Source organism: Haliotis rufescens, unplaced genomic scaffold, assembly GCF_023055435.1.
Source record: "Haliotis rufescens isolate VD_foot unplaced genomic scaffold, xgHalRufe1.0.p SCAF_14, whole genome shotgun sequence".
Classification (NCBI taxonomy): Eukaryota; Metazoa; Mollusca; class Gastropoda; order Lepetellida; family Haliotidae; genus Haliotis; species Haliotis rufescens.
Genome location: NW_025963824.1, coordinates 28,167,892 through 28,184,788, shown reverse-complemented (window position 1 = coordinate 28,184,788; position 16,897 = coordinate 28,167,892). Strand labels below are relative to the sequence as shown.

At 42.0% G+C, this 16,897-nt stretch overlaps 1 protein-coding gene across 1 annotated transcript; it reads right to left on the bottom strand.

Annotated features, from left to right (window-relative positions):
- Window positions 1–6,540: 6,540 nt before the first annotated feature.
- Window positions 6,541–16,347, bottom strand: LOC124131196 (A-agglutinin anchorage subunit-like). Its single transcript, XM_048395533.1, has 5 exons — window positions 16,043–16,347; window positions 12,222–12,608; window positions 11,041–11,216; window positions 7,780–7,869; window positions 6,541–6,818 (listed from the first exon to the last, which is right to left on the bottom strand). Exons 1-5 carry the CDS (start codon window positions 16,290–16,292, stop codon window positions 6,648–6,650), a joined length of 1,074 nt encoding a protein of 357 aa, XP_048251490.1. The 5' UTR covers window positions 16,293–16,347; the 3' UTR covers window positions 6,541–6,647.
- Window positions 16,348–16,897: the final 550 nt, after the last annotated feature.

Sequence of the window (16,897 nt, the reverse complement as noted above, 5' to 3'; positions counted from 1 at the left end):
TGGTTAAAGCGTCCGCTCGTCACGCCGAAGACCCGGGTTTGATTCCCGACGTGGGTAAAATGTGTGAAGCCAATTTGTTGTGTCCCCCGCCGTGATATTGCTGGAATATTGCTAAGTTTCAAGCAAAAAAATAAACTGGTGGAGACTGACAACTTACATCGATGAGAACCATCCATTCTGCAGGACCATTTGAAGACCTCAACAGGTTGGTATATGCCGAGTGGTTGATGACACATTTCCTTTCATTTCTCCAGAAAAATGTTGAAAAGCAATTCTTGTCTTCCAAGCATGTTTTCCAGCATTGCACAGAGCTACCGTAGTAGATTATTCCTCCAGATATCAGTGCAGATGGGTCGGCGATCTTTCTGACAGAAACATGCTTCGCACGCAATGACACGCCAGAAGCAGATGGAACAGTTACAAGCCAGCGCATGATTAACAACACACAAGGCACGTTTCCCTGCATTGTCCACTGATATTTGGAAACAGAAGGGTTAGTCCCGTCAAGAAGAAGTGCATCGACAACTGATCCCGACGCAGTTGATGTCCCCGTGCCATGTCCGCCTGACATTGATCTGTGTATTTAGTGATAATCATGGTTTGGATGCTTAACACCCGGTCTACAGAAATCGCGTTGCCATACAAATATTGGCATTCTTCTTAAGATGTATCCTAGTATCGCTGGGTTTGTATTTTTGGTATGCATGTACACACATCTTGTTATCATATAGCTTGAATATTGCTGAGTTCTGCGTTAAACAACATTAAAGGCATCGTTTTTTGCACTTTCCTTCAATAGTAATGACATCAACGAATTGTTTTGAATCACATATGCTACGCAGTATTAAAAACGAAATCGTGTAACTTCGACAACCTAGCCATGACAGTGAAATAAATGCAATATAAAACGTCAATGCAGGACGTGTGACGCCTGTCAGCCATGACAACTGGAAGTGTCATTGATCACCCTGTCCAGGGCCCACTTGCACGAAGCGATCTTGGCGCTACAACTATCGTAAGCCTATGTTCAAGTATGGGAGTTATGATCATCTTAGCGCTAAGATCGTTTTGTGAAAGTGGGCGCTGGTGCATCTCGTGTGACGTCTGTCAGTCATGTCAGTCAGTGTCAGTTGTCGCCCTGTCCAGGTGCATCTCGTGTGACGTCTGCCGGTACGACAGCTGGAAGTGTCAGTGATCGCCCTGTCCAGGTGCATCTCGTGTGACGTCTGCCGGTATGACAACTGGAAGTGTCAGTACCAGTGATCGCCCTGTCCAGGTGCATCTCGTGTGACGTCTGCTAGTACGACAACTGGAAGTGTCGGTGCACCTGGTGTGACGTGACGTCAGCCAGTCATGAAAACTTGAAGCGTCGGTGACGTGACGTCAGCCATACCAGACCGGAACATCCATTAACAGCACTCCCGAAGGCTGTACGTGGCGGTGGAACACACGACAATGCGAGCAATTGGACGCATCTTCAGTGACAGAATACTCAATCAACCAACCAACCAACCAACAAACCAACCAACCAATTTAAGTAATTCAGGCCACATGGCCCACAGTACAGTTGTCAGATAAATTATATTTAAGTCACATGTGGGGTATCGATTTGCGTTCATTCACAAATGCTTAATCCAGTACTTAATTACCCTTTTTCGCGTAGTAATAAACATACGATGAAGTCCCATTTCACACAGAATAGCATTGTTTGCTGCAAATTTACCCAAACCAATAACACGTTTAAAATAGCATGTTTACATCTGTTTGCAGAGTACTGGGGACCCATACTCGTTGGAATTGGTTCGAACGCTGCTTGGAACAGTTTGTTTGTTTGTTATTTAACGTCGCACTCAGCAATATTTCATCTATGTGACGGAGGTCTGTAAATAATCGAGCCTGGACTAGATAATCCAGTGATTGACATCATGAGCATCGATCCACGCAATTGGGATACGATATCATTCATCAACCAAGTCAGCGAGCCTGACTACCCGATCCCGTTAGTCGCCTCTTACGACAATCATAGTCGCCTCTTACGGAAAGCATGGGTCGTTACTGGTATGAACTTAAAACATGAAAAAAGGACTTGTATTTATAACGTCAACACAAGTAATTGGCCGTTCGGTACGAGTCACCCGAAATCGATTACTCACTTCTTCTTTTTTCTTAATCTTATTTATATGAACAGGACACGCCTGTCTTAGAAACGACGATCACAGCACCCTGTCACCTGTGTGTCCGTTTGTCTTTGACTGTGGCTCGAACAAAGGATGTACTTTGAACTTTGTGTTTTTGTTTGAGTGCAACTGAAGCAGACCAGAGTCTATTTGAATGCTTTTGAGACTGTTGCAGTTTCACGAGAGTATTATTCACAAAACGATGGGTTCCTTCATATTGCTATATTTGTCTTCCAGGTAGATGTTGGTTCTTCAAATAACAAAACCTACACGGCCTTTAGGAGCGAGTAAACATAATGCTCCGTCAATATTAAATGTGTTTTTCTCGTTTGGGTCAATTACAGTTTACTTGGTTTGAATGTTTCCATGAGTCGTTAATCTGTATTAGTTTTGAATTTGTTATTAATACGTTTATTGATGCCGTTTCGGTGACATTATATAAGAGTGGTGATAGGGATTGGCATAAATACTCTACCAATATGTTGGTTTAAGTCTCAGAAACTACCGTATTTCTTCTAGTAGATGAGGGTCTTCCAATTCACGCAGCTGCAAGGTGCTCCCACGTTTGTAGTTAGTGGTTGGTGCTACGTTGGTTGTAGTGAGTGATTAGTGCTACGGCGGTGGTAGTGAGTGATTGGTGCTACGACGGTTGTAGCGAGTGATTGGTGCTACGGCGGTTGTAGCGAGTGATTGGTGCTACGGCGGTTCTAGTGATTGATTGGTGCTACAGTGTTTGTAGTGCGTGATTGGTACTATGGCGGTTGTAGCGAGTGATTGAGATTATGGCGGTTGTAGTGAATGATTGGTGCTACAGTGTTTGCAGCGAGTGATTGGTGCTACGGCGGTTGTAGTGAGTGATTGGCGCTACGGCGGTTGTAGTGAGTGATTAATGCTACGGCGGTTGTAGTGAGTGAGTGATTTGTGCTACGTTTGTTGTAGTGGGTGATTGGTGCCACGGCGGTTGTAGTGAATGATTGGATTTACGGCGGTTGTAGTGAGAAATTGGTGCTGCGTTGGTTGTAGTGAGTGATTGGTCCTGCGGCGGTTCTAGCGAGTGAGTGATTGGTGCTCCGTTGGTTGTAGTGAGTGATTGGTGCTACGGTGGTTGTAGTAAGTGATTGGTGCTACGTTGGTTGTAGAGAGTGATTGGTGCTACGGCGGTTGTATTGAGTGATTGGTTCTACGTTGGTTGTCGTGAGTGATTGGTACAACGGCGGTTGTAGTGAGTGATTGGTGCTATGGCGGTTGTAGTGAGTGATTGGTGCTACGGCGGTTGTATTGAGTGATTGGTTCTACGTTGGTTGTCGTGAGTGATTGGTACAACGGCGGTTGTATTGAGTGATTGGTGCTACGTCGGTTGTAGTGAGTGATTGGTCTTACGAAAGTTCTTAGCAGTGATTGGTGCTACGGCACTTCTATTAAGGGAGTGGTGGTACGGCGGTTATACTGAGTGATTGGTGCCACGGCAGTTTTTGTCAGTAATAGGTGCTACGGCACTTCTTATAAATGTGGTGCTACGACGGATGTAGTAGTGGGTGACTGATTGGTGGAACGGCGGTTGTAGTGACTGATTGGTACAATGGCGGTTGTAGTGCATGATTGGTTCTACGTTGGTTGTAGTGAGTGAGTGAGTTATTGGTGCAACGGCGGTTGTAGTGGGTGATTGGTGCTGTGGCGGTTGTAGTGCGTGATTGGTTCTACGGCGGTTGGTGCTACGTTGGTTGTAGTGAGTGATTAGTGCTACGGCGGTTGTAGTGAGTGATTGGTGCTACGGCGGTTGTAGTGCGTGATTGGTTCTACGGCGGTTGGTGCTACGTTGGTTGTCGTGAGTGATTGGTGCTGTGGCGGTTGTAGTGAGGCATTGGTGCTATGGCGGTTGTAGTGAGTGATTGATGCTACGGCGGTTTTAGTGAGTGAGTGATTGGTGCTACGGTGGTTGTAGTGAAAGCGTGAGTGATTGGTGCTACGGTGGCGGTTGTAGTGAGTGATTGGCGCTACGTTGGTAGTAGTGAGTTTTTCGTGCGACGGCGGTTGTAGTGAGTGATTGATGCTACGGCGGTTTTAGTGAGTGAGTGATTGGTGCTACGGTGGTTGTAGTGAAAGCGTGAGTGATTGGTGCTACGGTGGCGGTTGTAGTGAGTGATTGGCGCTACGTTGGTAGTAGTGAGTTTTTCGTGCTACGGCGGTTGTAGTGAGTGATTGATGCTACGGCGGTTTTAGTGAGTGAGTGATTGGTGCTACGGAGGTTGTAGTGAGAGAGTGAGTGATTGGTGCTACGGCGGTTGTATTGAGTGATTGGTGCTACGGCGGTTGTAGTGAGTGATTGGTGCTACGTTGGGTGTATTGAGTGATTGGTGCTATGTTGGTTGTAATGAGTGATTGGTGCTACGTTTGTTGTAATGAGTGTTTGGTGCAACGGCGGCTGTAGTGAGTGATTGGTGCTACGTCGGTTGTAGTGAGTGACTGGTCTTACGAAAGTTCTTGTTAGTTATTGGTGTTATGGCACTTCTAAGTAGGGAGTGGTGCTACGGCGGTTATACTGAGTGATTGGTGCCACGGCAGTTTTTGTCAGTTATAGGTGCTACGGCATTTCTAAATAATAAGTTGTAGTAGTGAGTGTATATGGTTTTTCGCCGATTTTAACAATATTCCAGCAATATCACAGCGGAGAACACCAAAAAATGGGCTTTACACATTAAATCCATGTAGGAATAGAAATGTGTCTTCGGCGTGACTAGCGAACGATTTAACCACTAGGCTATGGGCTGTTGTGAGCGGTGAAAGGTGAGCGTTAGTTGATAAATATATGATATGATTATGGATGATCGACGAATCACACGCCAATAGCAAATACAGTGGGCATCTCTCATGAGAAAGTTGAGAACATTCTGAGGAATGAACTAGGGACGATAAAGGTGGGTTCCAAGGCTTCTTTTAAAAAAAATTCGTGTTAATTATTCGTTCGTGAAAATGTATATCGTTTTGAATAAATATATAACGTCAACACCAGAGACTAAATACATAACATCAACACAAGAGAATAACTAGTCGCGGTTATCCGCCTAAAGGTTCCTCTGAAGTTTGCTGAGTAAACCTGAGCGATTTGTAACCATAGATCATCATCACAAAGAGATTAAATATATAACGCCAACACAAGAGACTAAATATAAAACATCAACACCAGAGACTAAATACATAACGTCAACACCAGAGACTAAATATATAACATCAACACCAGAGAATAGATATATAACCTCAACACCAGAGACTAAATATATAACATCAGCACCAGAGAATAAATATATAACCTCAACACCAGAGACTTAATATATAAGATTAGCACCAGACACTTAATATATAAGGCCACACCAGAGACTAAATATATAACATCAACACCAGAGAATAACTAGTCGCGGTTATTCGCCTAAAGATTCCTCTGTAGTTATAAGGGAAAATGACAGTAAAAGTTATGTGAGTGGAACACTGAACATCATGATCAGTGATGACACCAGGTATTCGCCGAATGGGTGCACTTGTCCTGCTCTACAGGTAGCACCCACCACTCACACAATCCGAATTTGCATGACGGACCAGCAGATCCAGTGACACAATAGCGCATTTATTGATTTTGTTGACACTAAAAACGTACATTTTGAATTACGTACAGCGAGTCTACAGCCCGTCAGGAAAAAAAACAAACCTTTAAGAAATATGTTCGTTTTGTAACAGTGGTGAGGCAAGTTTAACCTCTTGGCCCAAACATGTCTTTGTTGTCGCATAATTAATAAACGGTAGTGTGACTTGGTGAAACGCGGGGAGATCAACTCACCAGCAGAAACATTGACCCAGTTCAAGTAAATGTAAAAAGTCAATGCCAGAGAATATCCACAGTCGATTATCCGCCGAAGTAGATTACACTGGACGTAAGAGACACAACAACGGTGACAATTATAGGAATGGATCCCCGTGTATTCGTGAAAACTCATGAGGGTAGGTTGGTTGGTTTATTGTTTTACTCCGCACTCAGCAATATTCCAGCTATAAGACGGCGGTCTGTAAATAATCGAGTCTGGACTAGACAATCCAGTGATAAATATCATGAGCATCGATCCACGCAATTGGGATCGATGACATGTATCAACCAAGTCAGCGAGCGTGACCACACGATCCCGTTAGTCGCCTCTTACCGCAAGCACAGTCGCCTTTTACAACAAGCTTGGGTTGCTGAAGACCTATTCTAACCCGGATCTTCACGGGTCTCCATATATCAACATGAGGGTTAAGACGTTTTTAGAAACTATGCTAAAATACCTTTTTGCAAGCTTTATTGTTCTCAAACAGTACATTTTCAAGGTCAGGGTTGCGTTTACTATGGAAAACTATTGGAATTAAGGCTACTTACACTAATACACTGTTCGCTTAACCATTTTCCATTTTTCGAGATTACATAGATTGCATACACAATACCTATCAGTATTCTGTGGTGAACGTGGACATCATGGTGTAATTCATTACAAATTTAGTTTCTGCAAATTCGAAGAAATGCCACCCATCCATTCTCTGGAACCACTGGTTGATATAAGTGTAATATATGTCAGTGGTTTCGTGTCGCTCGTAGGTACGCTTACGCCCTACCTCCACCTGTAAAGAAATACAGAACGTCAACGCCAGAAAACAACAAGGCCAAACAGTGATGAAAACCAGATGAATGGACCACTGAAAATACATCACGACACCAGGTGTTCGCATAAAGGGTACAGTTCAAGATCCCGGGGTGATTTTGTACCGAGAGGAGCTGAAATCTTTGAACATGTATTCTGATGGGGAGTTGGCTCCCGAATCCGAAAATATTGGCATTACAAAGTGTGTCCTTCTCATCCGGCAGCACCCGTCATTCACATAATATGAAAAGAAAGCGTCAACGCCAGAAACCAACCAGTCTCGATAATGTGCCGAAACAGATTCTTCCAGGCGCAAAAGGTAAAACTGTGTTGAAAACCATATGAATGGACCACTGAAAATCAGTTTGTTTGTTTTGTTTGTTGTTAAACGCCGCACTCAGCAATATTACAGCTATATGACGACGGTCTGTAAATAATCGAGTCTGGACCAAACAAACCAGTGATTGACGTCATGAGCATCGATCCATGCAATTAGGATCGATGACATGTATCAACCAAGTCAGCGAGCGTGACCACCCGATCCCGTTAATTGCCTTTTACGACAAGCATAGTCGCCTTTTACGGCAAGTATTGGTTGCTGAAGACCTATTCTACCCCGGAATCTTCACTGGTCTAAAAATCAACGACGAGACCGATGTTCGCAAAAACCTTGAGCATGTCTTGTGTTACCAATACCGCCTCCGTGGTCTAGTGGTAGAACGGAGAGCGGAAGTTCGGTGTTCGATACCCGGCCGCGTCATACCAAAAGACGTTAAAAGATTATACTTATTGTTACCCTTCCTCCGCTCCTAATTAAGGAGCTAAAACAAGGACTGGTCGATTCGGAGTGACTTTTGAAACGGGGCCCAGAATGGTTACACTCGTCTCATGTGAGTTGTTTCATCCACGGAAAGTAGTCAATAATGAACCTGGACGCTCACCCCAACAACTAACCATCCAGGCCTTAGACCAAATTTGCCAACTCTCAGCACCATCTTTGTGAAGTTTCCAAGATCGCTTGACCTGATAAACTGAAGAAAAATGGACATTAATCAATCAAATTGAGGAACAGGGTCATTCCTTTCAACCGCAGGGTTTTAATATTTAGCACCATTGGCCACAGTAGACGTACGCAAAACATCTAGCTCTTTCCAGACTCTTGTCCCGCTATTTTGGGACAAAAACCACAATATGTCAAGTACAAGAACACGGCGATTCACCTCTATATGTTTTGCCTCAGAAATGCATAATCATGATGCTATTTAAGTGTATTTATGCATGTGAAAGAAAACAGGAGGAAGTGTATCTGGAGCTCCTGCATGGCAGAAGTGAAAGGCATAAAGTTGCATAATTCTATTAACCACAAATGAGACAAGGCTGGTATGCAGAAAATGATATTTATATATTTCGAGTCTTTCTCAATACAGTTGCTCCATGTGCATGGGGTAGCTGTATTTTGAAAAAAGCAAATCGTATGTCAGCACTTTCTTCCACAAAAATCTTTGTGAAGTTTCCAAGATCACTTGACCTGGTAAACTGAAGAAAGATGGATATTAATCAATTTGGCCGTTTTCGTATCGAATGTGTCACGTTATACATAACCATATAATCATAATATATATGCGATTATGTCGTTCAGATATAAGGCAGTATTTTGTTTGCTCATAGTTTATATAATGGTGTCAAACATACAAATTCGTCTCACGGGACTTTATCGATGTACGATAAGAAGTGACTACATGTTAAAGGTATTTTCCTTAAGCGATGAAGAAACTTGGACAACATTCTACACTTTTTTTTATTTACAAGCAGTCTTTAATTTTTCCTCATGGGGTAGAAAATTCAATAATATACAACTCCGCTAACTTGTAAAAGTCAGAGGTACTCTCAGTGCCCCACGACCGCACAGCGATCATTTTTCAAAACTGTGCGTCTGAAAAATAACTCGGTAATCAGGATTCCAGCAGCAATGCATATCATGCTGGTTGCCAGGTTACCATTTTTATTGACTATAATGATGGTCGCATGGTATCTTCTCCTTGTTGAGATAATCGTTCATACACACCTGACGGATCCAGTAAGCCAAGTAGGTTTCTTCTCTGGATTGGATTATGATGTAAATAATAGCAACAAAAATATGTTTCATATTCACAAAAAGTATCTGCTGAAAACATAGTCGATTATACGATTCCTACTTTATCATGAACTTGTATTTAGGAATCACTATCAAACAGTGATGATATCCTCCACATGTCTAAAATAAAACTTTGCTTTGCTTATGTCTTGCGTATCCCTTGAATATTGTAACCCTGATCAAATACCAAACATGACGACGTCTTTGAAATCTTTGCAGAAAGAGCATTCTCGATTGTGTCTCAAACGATGTGAAATGACGGAATAGACAGCAAAAGTCCTATGGCACTCTTCGTAGAAAGATTGTACCCTCGATAGTACCTGGGCCTTCACTTCTATAAATTGACCATAAATTATTCAGAATTATTCACACTATTGTGGCCACCAATAGTTATCAAAGGTGTATGTAGAACTTATTCTTTTATAAATAATTGGAAAGTATGACCAGTGTTGTCTCCCTTGGTGAACAAGCTAGCATACGGCAAACTAGACCATTGTGAAAATGGCAGCTTTGGAAAAATTAAAGAATATTTCTGAATTATACAATCAAGGAATTAGATGAGCACAGGCCATTACAGTGAGAACAGACATTCCACTATCAACTGTGTGCCGTGTTTTGAAAACTTTTGAGAGTGTAGATGGAACAGAGAGGGAGCAGGTATGCCCAGTAACTTGATTGTTGGTGACAGAAGGCGACTTGGTATATTAGATAAAGGAATAGAAATTAAGAACGCATTTGGATGCAATGGATTGGCAGAAATCACGAGGAATGCCATGACTATCACCTCACCAGGAAGAAATTACATTCTCATATGTTCTCATATGAAAGTTCAGTGTAGCTAGGGGGCACGGATGGCCCAGTCGTCTAAGGCGCCGCGATTCGCTGTGCAGAGTTGCGTCTCCTGGACGCGCCAGAAACCTATGATTGTGGGTTCGAATCCCGGTTCATCCCGATAATGTTTTAGGTTTGTCAGCACCATACCCGTGCTCGTGGGTTTCACCGAAGTGGTAAACGTCTGAGACCTGCATCACTCCGGGCTTTCAACCCACATTAAGCTGACACGCCGTGATATAACTGGAATAATGTTAAAAGCGGCGTTAAACCCAACTCACTCACTCACTCAGTGTAGCTATATCAATACTGTACAAAAGGTACCGTAAAAGCAAAGATTCAAAGTACAGTCCTAAATTTTATGGGTGTGTTTGTAGGGGGAGGGGGGCTTTGCGTGTATGTGTGTGTGTGTGTGTGTGTGTGTGTGATGTCTGTTTTGGGTGCCACACCATTATTTGTATTTAAATGTAACATGACAAGTGCAGTGAACACTGATATTTTACAGGAACATCTCTTTCCAAAATCACAAGTTTTGTATGGTGATGGGTGGGTATTTCCGCAAGACAATGATCCAAAACATCATTCAAAGCGAGTCATTCTCCGGAATGGCTTAACGATTAAAAATGTTACACTACTTGAATGGCCCAGTTACAGTACGGACCTTAACCCAAATTAAAATTATTTAGGGAGTCACGAATGACAATATCAATTAAAAAAAACAAAATATATGTGATATGAATGCAGGGTAGTGTGCCTCGTCGCGTTGAACCATTACATTTACAAAAATATGTACAAAATATGTTGCTGTTTTGGAGCTTCAGGAAAGCATTGTTTGTTGGACAAACTTATATCTTGGTTTCTAACGTAGTAAATGTATAAGTTAGAATGTTCTCCTTCTCAATAGGACCCGTGAAGATTCGGTGTAGAATTGGTCTTCAGCAACCCAGGCTTGCCGTTAAAGTCAACTATGCTTGTCGTAGGAGGTGACTAACGGGATCGGGTGGTCAGGCTCCCTGACTTGGTTGATGCGTTTCATCGATCCCTCGATCCCTCGATTATAAACCGCCGTCATATAGCTGGAATATTGCTGAGTGTGGCGTAAAACAACAAACCAACCAAACAATCCTTCTCAATAGCTTTAGGTCAAACTATATATTCATAGACAATGACAAGACAGATATGCTATCCCCACTTAAAGCAGGCTCTCTGCAGTGTTCGTGTGTGTTTAAATACTTACTGTAAAAGTATCATTAGAACCTTCGGACATTTCATCCCCTGGGTTATCGAGATACAACGTTTCTTTACCACCTGTCTCTCCATATAGGTCCACGTATACAAAGCACGCCGTGCCACTATCTTTCTCGGTACCGGTTTGCGTCACGATGGTATAGACACTCTTGATAAAAGCGTCACCTGAAAGGTATAAAAAAGGGTGTTAAGTTTTGTTTGTTTGTTGTTTAACGCCGTACTTTGCCGTCATACACCTGGATTATGGCTATCTGTAAATAATCGAGCCTGGGCCTGACAATCCAGTGATTGATGTCATGAGCATCGAACCACGCAACTGAGATACATTGACACGCATCAACCAAGTCAGCGAGCCTGACCACCCGATCCCGTTAGTCGCCTTTTACGACAAGCATAGCCGCCTTTAAGAGCTGTTGTTGAAGACTTATTCTACCCTGGATCTTCACGTGTCTAAAAAAAAGGGTGCCGTAGTTGATCGATAGATGGTTGGTTGCGTGCCATCATATCCCGAAGTCTGGGATCGTTGCTCAGAATATCGATCACTGGTGTATAGGGTTCACTTTGGTTTGGTGGCAGGGATGTTGCTGAGCGCTGAGATGAAGGACGCACAAAGAACAACCACGGCTTTTTCAGATTACCTGACGGCGGCATTTAACGACAAGCTTACGGGTAAGATCCCTTTTCATATTAAACCTGAACAGAATACAGAATTTTACTAAGTCTACTTTTATGTCTCAGCGACTAACATGTTTGGGTGGTCAGGTTCTCTGACTTGGTTGATACATGTCATCGGATCCCAAATGCGTAGATAGATGTTCATGATGTCAATCATTGGATTGTCTGTTCCAGATTTTATTTTGTACAGACAGCCGTACTATAGTTGACAAACAATGTCCCATATTCGTTTCTTTTCGTTATCATTCTACTCTAATGATGTTGCAGTATGACGTCGCGAATGACTTCTTTTCAAGTATTTATTTTGCTCAAATATACATTGAAAGTTATATTTACAATATCGATACATATGCTATGCTATTAAAGACACTAAAAATGCAAATCTGAAAACACGTTATCTTGAATACATCAGACCAACTCAGTGAGCACAATAGAAGGATTCTGCGGCACTCATATCTTACATAACATTACAGTTCAATCTGTCGTATAAACTACCTGGTGATGGTCTGGGGGGCGTGGTGGCCTGGCTCCCACTGAGGTCTGGTCCAGTGCTTGTAATGCTGGCGTGAGTGGTGGCCTTGCTCTGTCTGATGTCTGATGTTCTATCCTCTGTGCTCGAATTGCTGGAGGGCGTGATGGCCTTGCTGTGTGTGATATCTGGGGTTCTATCCTCTGTGCCATTGCTCGTATTGCTGGATTTCGAGGTCGTCGTGGTCTCAGTGTTCGCAGTCGCAGGACTCACAGGGTTGCTGCTGCTGCTGCTGCTGCTGCTGCTGCTGTGGGCTTCTGTGGCTCTCATCGTCTGTTGTCTTGTGTTCATTGATGACGTGGACCTCTGTCTAGCATCACTTATGGTGCTGTTCTGTTCTTGTGTGGTCAAACCTGCAATATACGATATCTCCATGTCACTAGTAGGACAGGTAAGATACACTTTCGTACTTCAGTGCAGTACATTTGTGAACAGGAATGTCCTCCTTTTATTTCAGATAAACATTTGTCTCAAATAAATAAAAGCCTTCAATATATATTCATGAGAAATCGGACCCAAAAGCAGCGTCAACTGTAGGATTCCGAGTATATCATGTGCATTTGTTTATAAATTAACATCAAACAGTGATGATACCACGTGTTCGCGCAATGCTTTAACTGATTTCATTCAATTGTGAAATGTACAATATTATGACAGATTCAATACTAATATATCCTGTGTTATCCCTCTCTCAGTACTGACATGCACAGTTATCACGTGTTATCCCCCCCGGCATATAACGAACTCGAAAACAATTCAGTGTATTTGATCGAAACTTGGCAAATCTAGTTGTGCCTTTTGCTATTTAGGAATTTTAGAAATTAATATTTTTTACATTTCCATGACAACAAGTTGGACTTAGGTTCTATAAGGATGGTGTTCGTTTCCGGAGCGTAACTCAAAAACCGTTAAAACTTTCTTACAAAACTGTGCATGTCTACCGGTCACATACTGAAGTTGTGCCTTTTGCTATTTAGGAATTTTAGGAATTTTTATTTTTTACGTTTCCATGGCAACAAGTTGGACTTAGGTTCTATAAGGGTGGTGTTCGTTTCCGGAGCGTAACACAAAAACCGTTAAATACTTTATTTCAAAACTTTGCATGTCTTCCAGGCACATACTGAACTGGTGCCTTTTGTTATTTAGGTAGGAATTATATATTTTTCTTCATTTTACGTTTCCATTGCAACAAGTTGGATTTAAGTTTAATATAGGAAGGGTTCACTTATGTAGTATAACAAATAAACTGTTAACTATTTCCTTGCCAACCATTGCATGTCTATATATAAAGCACATACTGAACTGGTGCCATTTGATATTAAGGAGTTTTAGAAATGTTTATTTTAGAATATCCATTGCAACTATTTTGACATGGGCTAAGAGAAATGTTGGGTCAGTTACCTGGTTTGGGACCATAACGTGTTAAAATGGGCGGGGGATATAGATGATTTCGTTGACTATACGCTTGTTTAGTGAATGTTTCTTGTAATTTGTCATTTGTTTGCGCTAAAAAAACCACAGAAACACACTTATTTTACTTTCCATTTCATATGGATGCGACAATGGTGGATCTTTTGTGGGTAAACAATGTATGCTTCTTCAAGAACATTCAACTCTTGTATTACATACAGATTTGCACATTTACTTGTGGTTACCTTACAGACAGCTGCCGGGGGGATATGCCATCTTTCTGATGACTCTTGTTAAGTACTGACATGCTCTGTTATCACACGTTCAGTACTGACTTACTCTGTTATCACTTGTTCAGTACTGACATACGCTGTAATTACTCGTTCAGTACTGACATGCACTGTTATCAATGTTCAGTACTGACATGCGCTGTTATCACTCGTCCAGTACCGACATGCGCTGTTATCACTCGTCCAGTACTGAAATGCGCTGTTATCACTTGTCCAGTACTGACATGCAGTGTTATCACTTGTCTAGTACTGACATGCGCTGTTATCACTCGTCCAGTACTGACATGCAGTGTTATCACTTGTCCAGTACCGACATGCACTGTTATCACGCGTCCAGTACTGACATGCAGTGTTATCAATTGTCCAGTACTGACATGCAGTGTTATCACGCGTCCAGTACCGACATGCACTATTATCACGCGTCCAGTACTGACATGCACTGTTATCACGCGTCCAGTACTGACATGCACTGTTATCACTCGTCCAGTACTGACATGCGCTGTTATCACTCGTCCATTACTGACATGCGCTGTTATCACTCGTCCAGTACTGAAATGCGCTGTTATCACTCGTCCAGTACTGAAATGCGCTGTTATCACGCGTCCAGTACTGACATGCAGTTTTATCACTTGTCCAGTACCGACATGCACTGTTATCACTTGTCCAGTACTGACATGCGCTGTAATTACTTGTCCAGTACTAACATGCAGTGTTATCACTTGTCCAGTACTGACATGCACTGTTTTTACTTGTTGAGTACTGACATACGCTGTTATCACTCATTCAGTACTGACATGCAGTGTTATCACGCGTCCAGTACTGACATGCACTGTTATCACTCGTCCAGTACTGACATGCACTGTTTTCACTCGTCCAGTACTGACATGCAGTGTTATCGCGCGTCCAGTACTGACATGCACTGTTATCACTCGTTCAGTACTGACATGCACTGTTATCACTCGTCCAGTACTGACATGCACTGTTATCGCAGATTCAGTACTGACAAACGCTGTTATCACTCGTTCAGTACTGCCATGCACTGTTATCGCAACTTCAGTACTGGCATACGCTGTTATCACTCGTCCAGTACTACCATGCACTATTATCACTCGTTCAGTACTGACATGCACAAATATCACTCGTTCAGTACTGACATGCACAAATATCACTCGTTCAGTACTGCTTTGCACTATTATCGCAGATTCAGTACTGACATACGCTGTTATCACTCGATCAGTACTGACATGCACTGTTATCACTCTTCCAGTACTGACATGCACTGTCACTGACATGTACACTGTTATCACTCGTTCAGTACTGACATGCACTGTCACTGACATGTACACTGTTATCACTCGTTTAGTACTGACATGCACTGTTATCACAGATTCAGTACTGACATGTACAGTTATTACTCGTTCAGTACTGACATGCACTTTGTTATCACAGATTCAGTACTGATATATACTTTGTTATCACATAATGAGTCTGGACCTTCCGGTTTATGCAGTAATATGTACATATTTACTTACATATATTTATTTATCAAATATTCAAAACTGACATCCGCCGTTTCCATGGTAATGGTAATGTTATATCACAGAATGCACCATCCCACAGGCACTGTCAATTCATTGCAGATTCAAACAGCCCTCTGCAAGTTCATACTGAATATTTATTGAACCTTAAACCTCACAAACTGTGTTGAATACATACATCCGCCTACATGTACATTACCATCTCCCTACATGGGTACAATATGTGAAGCCCATTTCTGGTGTCCTTTATCGTGATATCGCATGAATATACTCACTCTCATATTACCACCTTCGACTGTGTTAACTGTACGAGTTGTAGCGATACAATTCCCTAGTTTGACTTACGTCTCCGTGCCTTTTTTAAACGAACCATTGACTTGAATTTGCATGTGTTTGTGACGGCCGACCCCGATGGAGCAGGATACACTTTTTAGCAAAATACCTGGTACCATCCTTGTTTAATGATGATTCAGAAACACATTCGTATGCTATATTAGGAATCGTACAATTGACTCTGTAGCAGGATATTGTTCGCTTTTAGGTACTTACCTGCCACGAGTGAACTGTAGAGGTAGCCTGTATTAATAGATTCATCAGGAAGTGTTCTGTTGGATTCAGCGAATAAAAAACATTCCCCGACTGTGGAGACTCCAACGCGGCGACATCCCGTGTATTGGGAGCAGTGTAGGAAACACTGTAGTTTATCCACAACACCAAGTCTTTTCAAATAAACCTTTGGAAATGTGGCATTCCTGCCGCCTATTAAAAAGTGATGAGTGATGACACCGTCACACTGCATGTCACAGCAAAACAGCAGTAGAATGATCGTTTGAGAGAGTGCACCTGAACTTGCAAACATCCTGTTTCTGAAATACGTTATGAAAACATATAACTTTATGGATAACAAATTCTGGTTTATTGTATATTGCAACGTTTCCATGTTGATTCTAACGTCCTTGGTGACTACAAGCAAGCAAAGGTATTTATACATGATATGTTTTGATAGGCATCAGATTAACGCTAACAACAACAGGTAATGGATAACAAGGAGGACACACATTAAGAAGTCAGATCCACAGTAAGGATTACAGCGTTGATCTGAATGGATATTAACTAAATAGAGTATATTGCCAAAGTAATGTCGGAAATGCCAGAAAAATGTTTTTCCAGCTTCATTTAAATCAATAAGAATCATAGCGCTATGAAAATATAACATAATGTATAAGATGTACCTAATCTAGCCTATCCTAACGGAGGCGGTGATTAGCCGTAAAATGTACTTTTACAGGTTAAATGACGATAAACTTTTATTCGTGTTTTGTCAAGCACTAAATGATTATAAACTTTTATTCGTGTGTTGTCATGCACTAAAAGGGCCTATAGACCTTTGAGGTGGTCTAAAAT